The sequence below is a fragment of the Peromyscus leucopus genome, chromosome 16_21 (genome assembly GCF_004664715.2).
Source record: "Peromyscus leucopus breed LL Stock chromosome 16_21, UCI_PerLeu_2.1, whole genome shotgun sequence".
NCBI classification, from domain to species: domain Eukaryota; kingdom Metazoa; phylum Chordata; class Mammalia; order Rodentia; family Cricetidae; genus Peromyscus; species Peromyscus leucopus.
The window spans coordinates 40,818,205-40,829,384 of NC_051084.1; the positions used below are offsets into that span (position 1 = coordinate 40,818,205).

Below are 11,180 nucleotides of genomic sequence, written 5' to 3' on the forward strand. Positions count from 1 at the left end.
TGTTCTCTTTGTTAATATATAGTGGCCTTTTTATTTCTTCTAATTTTGTTAGAAGACCATCCACTATCAGAATAGCTACAGCAGCTTGTTTCCACCTTTTACACACTCGCTAGATTAACTACCATCCTTCCACACTCAGGTCTGTGCATGTCTTGGCTAGAGAGGTGTATGTGTCTTGGAAGCAACACCACTCTGGATCCTGTTTTCTTAACCCAGTCAGCGAATCCATATCTCTTTATTTGTAGTGAGTTGAGGCCATTTACATTTAAGGTTATTATTGAATGATGTTTACTAATCCCTGGAGTTTTAATTGTTTCTGATTGGTTGGATTGTTGTTTATTCTTTCCTTTAGTATTAAGTTCTACTGATTTTCTTTGTCAAATATGATGGAGTGCTTCTTAACATTTCTTATCATCTGCTCATCTCACAAAATGTATTCTTTCATTTGCTTTTGAGATTAAGACTTTCTTCATCCCGGGCACACAATATTCCTTCAGTGTTCTTTGTAGTGCTGTCTCAGGTGTGTTGATGGTTGGCTTTAATTATCAACTTGATGCAATTTAGAATAACCTTAGCAAACTGTCTCAATGAGGAATTGTCTGCATTGGGTTGGCCTGTGGGCATATCTGTGGGAGACTGTCTTAATTAAATTAATTGATGTGAGAAGCCCCAGCCTACTGTGAGTCTTCTTAAGAAAGGGAGTCCTGCAGGAACGTGGAAAAATCCAGTTGGGCACAGAGAGCATGCAACTAAACACACATGCGTGCATTTCCTTGTGCTCTTGACTATGGATGAGATGTGACAAGCTGCTCCAAGCTCCTGCCACTGTGACCTCCCTTGTGTGATGGACTGTAGCCTGGGATTGCCAACTAAATAAATCCTTTCGCCTCTCAGTTGCTTTTTGTCAGGGTATTTTCTCATAGCAACCAAATTCAAACCACTACATGAATAGGTAGTCATGAATTACCTTAGTTGGTGGTTATCTTGAAATGTCCTTAATTATTCATCAATGCAAAAAGATAGACTCAGAGTGAATTTAGGAATGTTGGTTGAAAGTTGTTTAGTTTCAGGACTTGAAATAGATTTGCCTGCGCTTTCCTGGCTTTGAAGTTCCTCATGGGAGGTCAGATATTCTGATGTAAGTTGGCATTTGTCCCTTTCAACTTTTAATATTGTTTCTTTGCTTTTTATTTTTAACAACTGGACTATATTATTTCACAGAAAGGTTCTTTTCTATTTGTGATTCCTAGTGACCCTTGTGTTCTCTAGATTAGGAACTTTTCTGCTATAATCCCACGAACTAGGTTCTCCATGTCTATAATTTTTATCTCAGTCTCCCACCCTGGATTTGTAACCTGGTCTTCTCATCACTCCCCAGAGCTGTGGACATCGTAGCCATGCTTATTCTGCTTTATGTTTCTTTACTGAAGTTTGAATCAGTATTTTCCCAATGTGTCCTCCATCCCTGACTGTTGTTCTTCCTCTTGGCCTCGCTCATCAGTTACACATCTCACTACACGTCTCATTTGATTTATACATTTCTAGCTGTTGTGTCGTTTGTTTTTGTTTTTTCAAAATCTCAATGTCCTTGTTAAATTGCTCTTCCCATAAAGGTGAGTTATCATCTGTTTTACTCACTCTTATATGTGGCTGGCTTTCCTGCCCAGATCCTACACTGAATTCATCTCTTTGTATTTTCTTTGGGATGTTTTTATTTCTTTTCATTTTTTACTACACCTCATCTAGCATTTTACTTAGTTCAGTGACTTTTGATTCAGTAGGCTGTGTCTTTGTGTTTTCCAAACTTTCTAAATAGTGCTGAGCCTGCTGATAGACCGGAGCGGTTGCCGCCATTTGCACGAGTCTTAGCCTGCTTTCTGATGCCGCTGAGCTGTGAACTCGTGTCTCTCGGGCTGGAGATCTCTTCTGGCTTTATTTAAAGGTCTTCCTACCACACAGCCTGCTCTTTTTAAAATATTTTTATTCTTTTTCAATTTTATATGTATGCGGGTTCTACCTGCATGTATATCTGTGAACCATGTTTGTGTCTGGTGCCAGAAGAGGGAGTCAGGTCCCCTGGAACTGGAGTTACAGATGGTTGTGAGGCAACATGTAGGTGCTGGAAATTAAACCTAGATCCTCTGGAAGAGCAGGCAGTGCTCTTAATCACTGACCCATCTCTCCAGGCTCCCTACATTTTTTAAACACTTTTGTGTGTGTGTGCACATACACACACTATATTTATGCAGGTGCCTACAGAGGCCAGAAGAGGTGTTGCATTCCATGAAGCCAGAGTCTCAGGCAGCTAAACTCCCAGATGTGAGTGCTGGGAACTGAATTTAGGTCCTCTAGAAAAAATAGCAAACTTTCTTAACCACTGATTCATCTCTCTGGCCCCAGGAAGCTTACTTCTAAGGATTCAATCCTTTTTACTACTTAGAGAGGAGACAACACTACTGGAATAGCAATATCACCTGTCTATAGACAATATAAAAGTACATTTTAAATTAGATGATTCCACTAATATATTTCCACACATCATAAAAGAGAAAAATTCACAAAACTAAGATGGAATGTTTTCCGAAGTTAAAAGTGACTTAAGGCAAATGTGGAAACTGTAAATGAATGAGGCAAAAGGAGACAGGGGTGAGGAGAAAGTCGAGAGCAGTGATGGCTAAATAAAGGAGATAAACCAGAGGAGAAAAGGAGGAAGATGTTGAGAGGGGAAGAGAAATTATTTTTAAAAATAAAGGAAAAGTTAATTCTCAGTAATGAGAAAGTTTAAAGACAAAAGTAAATAAATGTAAGAGGGAAACTAAATAAGAGCTTTTAAAACAACAGTAAGATGAAGTGAAAATACTAAAAGTACAATACAAAGAAAAAAACAGAAATGGGGAGAAAGGAAAGAGAAGAAAGGGTGAAGGAAAAGATTTAACCCAATTAAAAAAAAAAAGCCAGGTGGTGGTACACACCTTTAATCCCAGCACTCGGGAGGCAGAGGCAGGCAGATCTCTGAGTTCAAGGCCAGCCTGGTCTACAGAGCGAGATCCTGGACAGCCAAGGCTACACAGAGAAACCCTGTCTCAAAATAAAATAAATAAATAAATAAATAAATAAATAAATAAATAAATAAGGGAGAGAGAGAGAGAGAGTTAGGTCAATGTATGAAGGGGAGTAATAAATAAAAACATACTTGGCGTGGTGGTGCACACCTTTAATCCCAGCACTCAGGAGGCTGAGGCTATGAGTGTGTAGCCAGCTTGGTCTATACAGTGAGTACCCGATCAACTAGGGCTACATAGTGAGATCCTTCCTCAAAATGAATTAATTATTTAGTTAAAAACATAAAAGGTTTTTTTATGTAATAAAGCAAAACTATCATTAAAATCTAGTAAAAAAAAAAAAAAGAGCCGGGCAGTGGTGGCGCATGCCTTTAATCCCAGCACTCGGGAGGCAGAGGCAGGAGGATCTCTGTGAGTTCGAGGCCAGCCTGGGCTACAGAGTGAGTTCCAGGAAAGGTGCAAAGCTACACAGAGAAACCCTGACTCGGAAAACCAAAAAAAAAAAAAGAGACAAATTACAAAAGGCAAAAGAAAAAAGGAAGAAAAGGAGAAGGGAGGGGAAGAGAGGGGAGGGGAGGGGAGGGGTCACCTGTGAAACACCTTTTTTTCTGGGTCCTCAAAAACTGGAAGCTGCCAATTATACGCATGGAGGCAGAGGTGTCAGAACTTGTGGGGTCTCGTCTTTTTCACAGTTTATGGTGTCATTGAACTCTCTTGGACGAGTGTCCAATGTCCGCCATGGCCGACTTACTTAAGTGACTTCTCTTCTTTGTGTGGGGGGGTACTCTCTGCTGTCCACACTTCACTTTGCACCCTCCCAAGATTTTTCCAGACTGTACCTCTCTGGGTGGGCCACTGTTCTATTGGGGAGGAGTCTCCCGAGTACATTAAGAACTAGGAAAGTAGCCACAGCCCTGAGATCTGTACAAGTGAAGGACCAGTCTGTACTTTCTAATAGCCTTACATACTGGTCATCCAGCTGGAAGGATGCCGCTGTAGATGTCAGGTAGGCCAGTGGAGCCTCGGAGTTCTTGGATTCTACAGCAGTGAACAGCAGACAGGCGGCTCTAGGGACCGGTCCATCTGTGTTCCGTTCTTCATCCCAGGGACGTTCTTGGTAGATAGGGTATGCTTCTGGCCCAAGGGTGCAGGGCTGCTCTGTGCTCCTCACTGCCTGAGCCCAGTCTCTGGCCTGTTCCTTTCAGCTCGTCAACATCCAGCCTCGCTCATTCTCTGTAACTGCCTTCCAGATATCTCTCTGGCCCTGGGACTGTAGGGGGTTAAATCAGGCTCCCTGACTTATGGCTTTCCCCCATTTGGGGGAGCCTCCAGGATTACCTCAGTTTTAAGCAGTAAGTTCCCTCTCAAATGGGACCTGGCCACTGCTCTCTGAGTCATACAGAATGGCAAAATGGAAGTCCTCCCCACTGGGGGATTGTCCATTGGAGGAAGCAGTCTCACCAACACCTGTAACTGGACCAGGGCTCATGAGAGCTGTGGGCTCATCCTGAGGGTAGTGTTCCAGTCGCTTTTCAGCTGCCTACATCATCCACTTTGGAATGAGACTTCTGGTCTACCTCAGAGCCACACAGCCGGAGCTGTTTCAGCTGGGCGTAGTTCTGGCTGCACCGCCTTTCTCCACACTCTCCAGCTGTTCCTCCACCGCCTATGAGTTTCCCTCTTTGGAGAGAAAGGCTATTTTTTCTTGTTCTGACTCTTCTCCCTCACCAAGTCACAAGGAGGCAGCTTTTAGTTTGCCATCTTACCCAAAAATCCCATGTTTCATTTTTGGAGGAATCTCTAAAATGATGTCCAAAAGAGCTGTACCATTTCCGTTCTCACTAACATCACACATCCTTACTAACAAGGGTTTTGTTTTGTTTTTCCTTCTCGTACATGTACATACACACAGATACAATGTCTTCAAGGTTTACTCATCTGATAGTATATGCCAAAATTTATACATGTATGTATGTATAGCTTCATCATAATGGTGTGAATTGATAGCTCATGTCTGTTTTGATTTGCTTCCTCCTATTGGTTAGTTACAATGTGTATCTTTTCATATGCTTATCAGCCTTTGTATTTTTTCATTGGATGCTCAAGCCATTTTTCCTTACTTTGTTTGGGTTCTTTGGGTATTAATAGGATGTTGGTGATATAGCTGTAGGTATTCTTTTATATATCCTGAATATCAATCCCTCGTCAGACATATGATGGGCAGAGATTTTTCTCCCATACCCTGAATTATTTTTCTGCGGATGGACAGTACCCTTTCATGTCCAAGTTTCTTGACTCACTTTTTTCCATCCTTGCCAGTAAGGTTTTTTTAAAGATTTATTTATTTATTTATTTATTTTATTATATGGGTATTTTGCCTGCATGTTTATCTGTGCACCACATGCATGTAGTATGTGTAGAAGGTAAAGGGGGTTCAGATCCCCTGGAACTGGAGTAGCGGGTGGTTGTAAATCACCGTATGAGTGCTGGGAACCAAACCCAGGTCCTCTGGGAAGGCAGCCAGCGCTCGTAACCACTGAGCCATCTCTCCAGTCCCTACAGTTGGCATTTTCAGTACTGTGTCAAGTGTGTCTTTCTTTTGTTTTATTTGTCCTACATGAAACTAAACAGGTACACACAGAGCCAGGTCATGTTCCCAAGTCCAGACGCGCTCCCCGCCGGCAGCGGTGCCTCCACCCCTGTCCTGCTGATGGGCCAGGCCGTGCTCCACCCCAGCTTCCCCACATCCCAGCCAGCACCACCGCAGCCAGCACAGGCCCAGCAGCAGCAGCCCCCACACTACCTGCAGGTAGGTGAGCACTGGGCGGAGGGAGACGCCCGCGAGCGTGGTGAGCAGAGGCCGAGTTCCACGCTCGATTTTTATAGACTTTTTTGTCTTCCCTAGTAGAAAGAACAACCTCAGAAATGTTCATAGTTGCTTCCTTTGAATGCTTAATGTACAGTATGAAAATTAAGACTAGGTTAACAGTATGCTGTTAACAGTATGGTGGTATGCTGAGAATATGTATTTAAAGGTAATTTTTTATCAGTTTTGCATCTTGATATGCTAAAATTTTTACAAAAAAAGTCAAAAATTAATGACAGCTTTTGTCAAACTTTTTAGTGCATGAGAAGTATAAAATTAAAGCACATTTATTTAAAGATCCACCAAACTGCTTTAGTAAATATGTTAATGTGTAAAATAAAGTTTGGGCATGAAAACTGGAGGCACATTTCACACAGACACTCTCCAGAAAGTAAAAAGTACTATCAAGCAAGTATCAAGCATACCAGAGGAGAAAGGGTGGGCTGGCCTTCAGTAGGAGCAATGTCCCTTCTGGGGCTCTCAGAGGGCTCCATCTTCCCCTCACACGTGTCCAGAGCACCCCCTAGCCCAACTCATCCTTCACCCTGCCTGGTGGGACTTCCCTAATAAGGACCACCCCACTTGCTCTGCTTGGCATCTTTGAGGGCAAAAGACAACGTGCAGAGACTGAGACATCTTGAGAAGAGTGAGATAGAGACGAAGAGAGACAACATCCTTAAAGATCTGGGCTGTCGTTTGATTCCAAAGCTGTTAAGCCAGCTGTGGTATAATTTTCAAAACTCCCTGGCTGTACCCACAGTGATAGTGGGTGTCAACTCTAGCTTTGTGGATCTTGTCAGTTCTCGGGATAGGGAAGTAATCTGGCGTGGGAAACAATAAGGCAGAGAGACAGGCCCGGATGTGAGAACAGGAAAGGTCTCAGTGTGTCTTCCGCCGCCAGAGTAGTTTGCAAATAGCTGCTGCATTCTAGGTACCAAGCAGAGATGCAAAGAGCTCTTCAGCCATCCTGGTGGCCTTGGGATGGATCTCAGAGCCATGCAGGGAGGTGGGCTAGCACAGAACACACTCAGCCTCTGATGGAACAGAGAGAGTGCGCCTGGTAGGGAAGCCTTCCTGGAAGAAGGCTCAGAGGCATCTCTGGCGGAACCTGACCATCAAGAAAACATCAAGTGTGAGTGAAGGAGAAGAAATGAAAAGATGGGGTTTCACTGACAGCCCAGCATAAAGCCATGGATAGGTACTCTGGGAAGTGTCAAAGGTGGCTTTGGGGCCCTGGGCTATTGGAGAGGGACATTTATTTGTAGGCAAGAGTGGAAAATGAGAGTGAAACTTCCCAAGTCGGACTGACTGGGTGAAGCTTTTGCATCTCCAATCACGAAGTCTCCTTCCAGGTTCTGGAAAATGGCAGTATTGGAAGTAGTCACAGGATGAGGGACCTACTTAAGGGGCATACATCTGTCTATGCAGATTCTTCCCTGTCCACCATCTATGTGGGCTCAGACTCCAACATACACACACACACACACACACACACACACACACACACACACACACACACACACGACGTATATAGATCATGTGCCTCTCTCTGGTTCAGAAACCTTACCGGCAGCCTCAGCCCCAAGTCCATGGTCCCAGAAAGAGCCACCCTTCTCCCTTTCCATTTAGCGTTGACACACAAGTGTACTGTCGGAGAGTTTGGCTTTCCCTCCATCAAGCACGCGCATGCACACATGCATGCACCACTGCCTAGCCATCTGATGGGAGTCCCAGAGTCTGATAGCATCTGCTGCAAAACCTGGGGGTACTGAAGTCACTTGAAGAGTGGAGGGGCTGGCCAGCCACTCAGCCCCTTTTCTCCTTTTTCCTGCTCCAGGCGCCAACATCTCTGCACAGTGAGCAGCAGGACTCGCTCCTTCTCTCCAACTTCTCCCAGCAGCCCGGGACCCTGGGCTACGCAGCAACCCAGCCCACACAGCCGCAGCCCCCACGCCCTTCCCGCAGGGTCAGCCGGCTGTCCGAGTCCTCAGGTCTCCAGCAGCCACGCCGATAGTGCCCTGACCCTGGAGTCCAGACGCAACCAGCTTTAACCAATGGAAGAGAAGGGAGCTGCCGTGGGAAAAAACGGGAAGAAAGGTTTACATGGCTTTGGCACACCCCGTATACATTTCAGAACTCCCTATGGTAACGTGTCTGGAGTGTGGCACTGGCAGACTGGGGAAAGAACAGGAATACTGGCCATGGTTCCCTTGCCCTGAGGTTCTCGGGCATCCGCTACAGCCATACCAGACAGGAACCAAGTGCCCCCTTCTGGGCATCATTTCCTGGTCTATCTGCAGAGGTAGTACCTCTCGCTGCCTCCAGGAGAGAGCGCGCCGGGTACTCTACCGACTGACACACGTCCCAAACCCTAGCTGGCCTTCACTCTCTTGACGGTCTTTCCTTTACAGTCAAGGACTAAGTTAGAGGTCTTTGGAGAGAGAGAATAAAGAGATTATTTTCATTATTTTTAAAAGGTGGTTTTTGTTTTAATTTGCACAGCTGCACACGGGGGAAATAACTTAGGCACTTTCTGTTTTTGTTTTAAATAATAAGGTCTCATGGCTTCCCTAAGAATCCACAATAACAAAAACAGCCCACCAATCAGATAGCGAAAGCTGTTATTAATGAAGCTGCAGATCCACACCCTTGACCTAAACCCTGGTGGGTTGAGGCTCTTTGCCACCACGCCCTTCTGGTCGTCAGTTTCCTCCCTAAACGGAACACTGGATATTCCTGTTGACTTCACTGATTGTAACTACAAAGGTGGACTCTGAGCAAAGCACAATCTCACAGCTATTCCAGAACTCCCTAGAGACCTCTAAGACCACGAGGGAAGAGGGTCTGCAAGCAGAGCAACCTGGCCGGCTGCAGTCTCCCAGGAAACCAGTCACGTGCTGGCCATCCTGGTGAGGCCGCTGCATCTTTCCACAGATCTTCCCTGATGATTCTGAAGATTGGATTTTCCTTTTTCAAAATGCACTTTGCTTTTTTTTTTTGTATGTTTTGTTATGTTGAGATGTTTCTAAAGAGAAGATTTTATGTAATTATAAGAGGAAGTGTAGTGAATTGTACAGCTGTTGTAATAATGACCTATTTCTATAAAAAATAAAATTGTACGGATTATGTGTAAATTATTTTGTATCTGAGACACCAGTTCCATTCCCAAATATAAAAGTATAAAGGTTTCCTTGTGTTTTTCTGTGAGTGAACATTTTGTAATAAATTAACAAGTTTGTACAATTTCCTTTGTCCCGTGTTATACATCCACACATACATGGGTTTACTGGGAAACTATGTTTTTTTAATTTCAAGATGTTGAAGCCAGGCATGGTGGTGGACATCTTTAATCTCAGTACTCCGGAGGCAGAGGCAGGCAGATCTCTAAGTTCAAAAGGCCAGCCTGGTCTACAAAATGAATTCTAGGACAACCAGGGCTACACAGAGAAACCCTGCCTCAAGAAAAAAAAAAAAATCAAGATGTTGAAAGCTTTAGATGTAGTTTTGGTTCAGCTTTCTGTTACTGTGATAAAGTGAGTGAGGTGATAAACTTTCCAAAGTGGGCTCATGGTCTCAGAACTAGGGGACTTCGGTCCATGCTCACCTGGCCCTGTCGCTTAGGCCTGTGGCGACATAGAACATCATGGGATGAGTGAATGGCAGAGCAGCCCTGCTCACCTCAGGATGGCCAGGAAGCAAAGAAAGAGAAAGGGATCAGGCATACCCCCAGGGACCAAAATTTATTCCACTAGGCCCCACCTGCTAAAGGTTGCAGCACACCCAAGAGCTGAGGTTCAAGTTTTCAACACAGGGGCCTTTTGGGGGCCATTCAAGACCCGAACTACAGTATGGTGGAAACAATACAATAACCGGTACTGGAATGGAGTTCTTGAGCTGCGTGAGTCTGCCGGTTTCCTAAGGTTTAAAGCTTGTGACAGGAAAGCACATTTTCAATGCAGTTTCACTGTAGACACGAGAACATGAGAACGGGGAAAAGTTCCTGGGAACATCTCAGCCTTGTGGACACAGGAAACCTGTAGGAACGATGGAGATACTCCCCACCGAAGCAGTCATTCATTGCTTGCGATCATATTCAATCAGGCCCGATCCTGTGGACTCTCACTGCCAACATTTAGACCAGTGATGCCAACAAAGTAGGTGTGCCGAGGTATGTGTGAGATATACACACATACACACCATTGAGAAGGCACAGAGCAGCATGTCCGAGGTCTTGATCGGCTACAGCCATCTCAGTCACAAGATCCAGCATGCTAACATGAGGGTACTCTAGTGGTCTACACTGAGTGCTTCCAGGTTCTTGTTGTCATGTTAAAAAGCTGAAGAAGCACACACAAATAGCGACCTAGCAAGGGTCTTATTCAAGAGCACGGTAAATATACAGAATAGACACACTGCTTTGAGAGAGCAGCAGGTGCCAAGCACGATTGCCCTAAGTTCCTTTGCAAAGCTTCATTTTGTGAGCCCACGCGGAGGGAGGAGTTAGTTGCCAAGGATGAGTCTTAGGTGATTTTGTGTTTCCACTGATGGGCTTGGGTTATATAACTCTTTGTTCTCTCAACATGTTCTTTCTCATGATGCATCTAATTTTTTAACCATATGTGTGTCCAATCACGCATAGACACAGAATGGTAAATAGGAGATTTTCCCTGAAAGCTCACTCGGTGGACACAGGTTGCCTCATTGCATGTGCACTGAATACCAGCCTGGTCTGAATCGGCTCACTGCCTGCAGTTCTAGGACATGTTCCATGTTTGACCACAAAGTGGGGGTGGGATCCCCAAAGGTTGTTAGGGAGTTGCTAGGGGTTACTAGGATTGACTGCCTCTTCGTTTGGAGAAGGTTGTACGCATAGCTCCATGCAGATGGGGGCTCCAGATTGCTAAGTTGCCTGTGAAAACTACCTGAGTGCCTTTGGGGACCACCAAGATGGTCTCTCCCTTTCCAAACATGCTGACTTCATGGAGCTATGTTCCTTGCGGTCCTCTATTAAGACAGGTCTGTAAGACAGGTCGCTCTCTTCTGTAAAATGATGCCGGTTCCTTTTTGGCTCTCTATCTGAAAGGACCGATCTTGGATACTTGTATCTGTGATTACTCTATGCCTGAGGGTGTGGGTGGGGTAGGTAGTAAAGCCAAAATATTTTGCATCCACCGAGAGGAATATTTACTTCTTGAAGAACTTGAAGTGAACCCTGTTTTTAAAACATGAAGTTTGGATGGAACTCAATACCC

The 11,180-nt window shown here is 44.6% G+C and overlaps 1 protein-coding gene across 2 annotated transcripts in view; it reads left to right on the forward strand.

Annotated features, from left to right (window-relative positions):
- The window catches only part of Npas2 (neuronal PAS domain protein 2), a 183,075-nt gene extending 173,902 nt beyond the window's left edge, over positions 1-9,173 (forward strand). For both annotated transcript variants that reach the window (XM_037199782.1, XM_028865753.2), the window contains exons 20-21: positions 5,694-5,871; positions 7,766-9,173. In XM_037199782.1, the coding sequence (XP_037055677.1) occupies positions 5,694-5,871; positions 7,766-7,942 (355 nt within the window). In that variant the 3' untranslated portion in view covers positions 7,943-9,173. The remainder of the gene's footprint in view (positions 1-5,693; positions 5,872-7,765) is intronic.
- The last annotated feature ends 2,007 nt before the right edge of the window (positions 9,174-11,180 follow it).